Below are 4,786 nucleotides of genomic sequence, written 5' to 3'. Positions count from 1 at the left end.
CCACTTGATGTAATACCTACAAAGTTTTTACTGAAAGTAATGGATTCTGTTGGGCCCCATTTGATCTCTGTTTTCAACAGCTCCCTATCTACTGGTTGTGTCCCTGATTATTTTAAAACGGCTTGCGTGAACCCACTTTTAAAGAAACCTGGTTTAGATCCCTCCCTCCCACAGAATTTTAGACCAATTTCAAAACTGCCTTTTATTGCAAAGATTCTAGAAAGAATTGTGTCCAAACAGCTGCTCCCTGTACTGGAAAAGTTTCAATCTTGTTTTAGGAAGTACCACAGCACTGAGACTGCCCTGCTTAAAGTCACCATTGACCTTTTAATGTCTGCTGATGAAGGCATGTGCTCAGTCCTGGTACTCCTGGACCTTAGCGCTGCTTTTGACACCATTGATCACAACATCATGTTAGACAGACTGAGGCACTGGGTGGGGATCTCTGGTACTGCCCTAGAATGGTTTTCATCCTACCTGTCAAATAGGATGTTTTGCATGTCTGTAAACAACTATGTCTCTTCGTTCTGTCCACTTAAATATGGTGTGCCTGAGGGGTCGGTCTTAGGACCCATTTTGTTTTCCTTCTGCTCCTATCTGCTTCCCCTTGGACATATTATCCATAAACATGGCATTTCTTTTCATATTTATGCTGATGACACACAAATATACTTGCCCGTCAGATCCACAGACCCTGGAATGCTGAGTTCACTTAACAACTGCCTTTGTGAAGTTAAAAAATGGATGTCAAATAATTTCCTCCAGCTGAACTCAGACAAAACAGAAATCCTGGTCATCGGGTCTCAGCAGATGGCAAATCAAATATTGCCATCTGCTGGTTCCCTAGTAAATCACATTAAGCCTGTGGCAAAGAACCTTGGTGTTTGGTTTGATAGTAATTTAAATTTCGAGCAGCACACCACAAAGCTTGTTCAATCATGTTTTTATCAACTTAGAAATATAGCAAAAATTCGATCTATGTTAACTTTTAAGGACACCAAGACCATTTTACACACCTTCATCTCATCACGCCTGGATTATTGATATCATCTAGATAGAACATGTTTCTGCTGTCACACCACCAGACGGCAGAAGAGCTTTAAACTCAAGCTACAGTTTTTAGTTTATTTCTGTTTACCATTCTATAATTGTACTGCCTGCTATGTACCAGAAGGGAGTTACAAACATTTCATTTTACAACCATGTTGTCATGTGACCATTGAACATTGAACACAGCTAAACATTGCAGATAGGTAACCTAACATGTGGTTATAAGATTTTTAAAGAATAACTATTTAATGTGTGACTTTCTAAATAAATATTTCCAAAAGTTTGTAATATAATCATATTATAAAGGTTTTTAATACATAGATATTTGACCAGGTGGTTGTTCCTCAGCAGAGTTAGACCAAGGCTACAGCGCATAGGCCTAGCCTAAATAATATTGGAAATAATAATAATAATTCCTGAAAATGGAAATAATCCTAACCATTAACATATTCTCACAGAGAGAAATGCTTTAAAAATGAGACAGCAAGAATGAGGAAACAAACATAATTGTTTATTTTCGCGGTTTTCCGTGGCTTTTCATTCTCAGTCCGCTCTTTTGAGATGGTAGATGAACAGACATGTCGGAGAGAGGCAGAAGATTTCGAAGAAGAATAAGTGAAATCAGAGACAGAATGAACGCCCAGTTCAACAGAATTTTGAATGAAGACGGACAAAAAGAATCTTCTCTACTTCAGAGGTGAACAGTTTTTATCATAGACTGTATATAAAAATACGTTTTTATAGATATTAGTGTAGGCTATGTTAACTGTTACTGGGTAACGTTAAACTTACACCAGACATTCCATAGTATTGCATATTAACGCTAGCATTTAAAAATTGTTGAATTAACATTATTATAATTGTAGGATAGCCTGTGCATAAAGTGCATGTTTCTAAAATGAATACTTTTGCTGTTACTTTACAATAAAAGTAAAAGTCTGGACATTTAAAACGTAAGTATTTGAAAAGACACATATTTTCTGAAATGATATTCAAGCCTACAACGTTAAATCTTTTGGGGATGATTAATGTTAGGCCGCTACTATGTTATGCCATCTCAATTAAAAATAGTGCAAGTTTTTGATTATCCTCTTAATGTATTTACAGAAGCGGCCATTCAGCAAAAGTACCAAAGGCTACAAACTATATATTTAACAAAATATATAGTTATATAGGCATATAATCTCAGATGTTCAAGATTATTAAAACGTGAAGCACCGCTTTGAGACAAAGCACAAATTAGCACAAGTAGGACAATTAAATTAGGTAAAACCTCCTTAACTGGCATTTGACAGAACACAATGTGACTAGATTAATCTGCAGATTTACTTCTGGCACAGGACGTTTAAGAAGTAGAATTTAGAATGTACTGAGAGCAGAACATAGAATTTAATTAATAGTTTTTCTTTTATTATGATTGTTCAAACCAAGATTGTGGAGGTTGTGCCAAGAGCCGTAACATTGTGTCTAGCGGAACCTAACCTAATTACAAGGAACCTGTTGACAAAGCTTATTAAAGTAAATGTTAGTATTTTAACTGCATTGCCAGAATTCAGTCGGAAATACAGTAGACCTATACCTTTGAAGGACTGCAGTATAAGTAATGTTAATGTTTGTGAGTTGTTACAGTTCATCATATTTTCCGTGTGTATTTTCTACTATTCTGTAGATTCCAAACATTCAGACGAGAGGAGGTTGGCGGACCAGTCCGGAGACGCAGATGTAGCACAAGACGACAAATAACCTTCAGAGTGTCTGTGCTGAGGAGCAGCACATTGACCTGTTACAGGTCTCATAGGGGTAATCTCTGTTTTTATTAGTTCGCTAATTTACGTGGACAGATCTTTGTTAAAAAAACAAAAAACAGATTTGTTGTATAACCAGTTTCTTTGTTTCACCATCTTTTACATAGTGGTTCATGACATTTTGTCTTGCTTGTTATTAGTAATAAGACCTTTGTTACGTTGTTAAAACTATGAGTAATATATCTTTTTTTACGCAGATGCTACTCCTCCCTGTCGGGTCGTCGTCCCTTTAGACCTTGACGAACAGGAGTTTGTTCGAGCCCTTCAAGAAAACATCCCCGAGTTGCACTTTGAGCTTTGCCGAGTCAATGGGCAGCGCAGCATAATAGTGTTGGAGGAGCAGTACATACGTGTCCAGAATGCCCTAGGGCGCTCTTGTCTCTACCTACACCCCAAGGTATGCAAATATGTGACACAGTGCCAGTGTTGTAGTGTTTTGGTCCTGTTATGTTCTTCCTCTTGTGTTTTTGTTGTTTAGACCTCCCAGTCTCCACATTCTTATTCCTTGTCCATGATTATATGGTGTTAAGCATTTGTTATATGTTGTCTTTTATTTTGTTAAATGCACCCTTATGTATTTTGTAGTAGTTCGACTTCTTGTTTCTTATCTAGCTTTTTTTCCTGTTAGTGTTGATTATCTGATCTTGTCTAACAATTTTTCTGTTTCTTTGGGGATTCTGTACTTTGGTTCTTGCTGGCCTTCTCAGTTTGTATTGTTGCTTTTTTTTGGATATTTGGTTGATTTCTGCCTGCCTCGCCTCCATTTAAGTGGATTACTCCTATTAGTTCGCTTCAGATGCTCCTTGCCTTTAATTATAAAGATATAAAGTTGTGGCTGAAACTGTATGAGCCTTCACATGCATATTAATGTTGTTCATCATTTCATTTTAGGATGTTATGTCAAACCCCTCCATACCACTGGAGCAAACACCAGCTGCACAACCAATTGCAATTGGGACCACTTCCCCTGCTCCATCTCCACCAATCACAATCCACACCTCTTCCCCTGCTCCATCTCCACCAATCACAATCCACACCTATGCCCCTGCTCCCTCTCCACCAATCCACACCTCTTCCCCTGCTCCCTCTCCACCAATCCACACCTCTTCCCCAGCTTCCTCTCCAGCTCACAATCATTTCTATATATCCTCCGCTCCATCAAGCCCATACCAGGAGGGAACTGAAGAGTAAGTACACATTTTCTGAAAATACTACAACACCCTTATAGTGCATAGTGAAGGTGTGACAAAAACTTGGAGAACCACTGGTTTACATGATTGTAACTTCAGCGTTTTTTCTCTATCAATACAGAGCTTTTGACATCGCTGTGGCACTTCGATCCCTACAATCAAGGGTTCACCATCTGGCTCCCACAGCCAATCAGATAACTTCGCAATGAAGAATTTGAATGTGACGAGAGAGCCTTCCGGCGACCAGCCTTCAATCCACAGTCCAAGCTGGACATCGTTTTCATAGATGAGGATGGTGAAGGAGAAGGTGCCATCGACAATGGTGGGCCCACAAGGGAATTTTGTAGGTTGCTAATGCAACAACTCCAGGAGCATCAAATATTTGAAGGGCCTTTTGAAGCCTGTACCTTGGCCCTTGACAGTGTTGGTATGTTTTTTTGTTTGTTTGTTTTTTTCCCAACAATGTCAGGAAACATACTCATTTAATGTATGTCTACACTCCACAGCTTTATTTAACATTACTTTGATCAATTTTAATTTTCTTTCTTTTATAGCTCTTCACAACAACACTTATAGACTTGTGGGCCAAATGTTGGCAGTTTGTCTCATCCATGAAGGGGTGTCGCCACACTTTTTTTCCAAAAGGCTTTTTAATCAAGTCTGTGGTCTACCACCTAGTCCAGCAACCATTGAAGAGGTGGTAGACCACAGCCTTAGGGCAAAACTGGAGAAGGCAAGTTT

At 38.7% G+C, this 4,786-nt stretch overlaps 1 protein-coding gene across 1 annotated transcript; it reads left to right on the top strand.

Annotated features, from left to right (window-relative positions):
• Positions 1-2,719: 2,719 nt before the first annotated feature.
• LOC123966873 (ENHANCER OF AG-4 protein 2-like) lies at positions 2,720-4,674 on the top strand (the record flags this gene model as incomplete). The annotated part of the gene is made up of 5 exons (XM_046042965.1): positions 2,720-2,850; positions 3,053-3,252; positions 3,747-4,042; positions 4,167-4,367; positions 4,600-4,674. Coding segments are annotated over 4 exons (715 nt in total), but the record flags the coding sequence as incomplete, so codon positions are not given.
• Positions 4,675-4,786: the final 112 nt, after the last annotated feature.

This window comes from Micropterus dolomieu, unplaced genomic scaffold (assembly GCF_021292245.1).
Source record: "Micropterus dolomieu isolate WLL.071019.BEF.003 ecotype Adirondacks unplaced genomic scaffold, ASM2129224v1 contig_14468, whole genome shotgun sequence".
NCBI classification, from domain to species: domain Eukaryota; kingdom Metazoa; phylum Chordata; class Actinopteri; order Centrarchiformes; family Centrarchidae; genus Micropterus; species Micropterus dolomieu.
The sequence above is the reverse complement of the archived record's forward strand: the minus strand, read 5'-3'. Positions and strand labels throughout refer to the sequence as shown.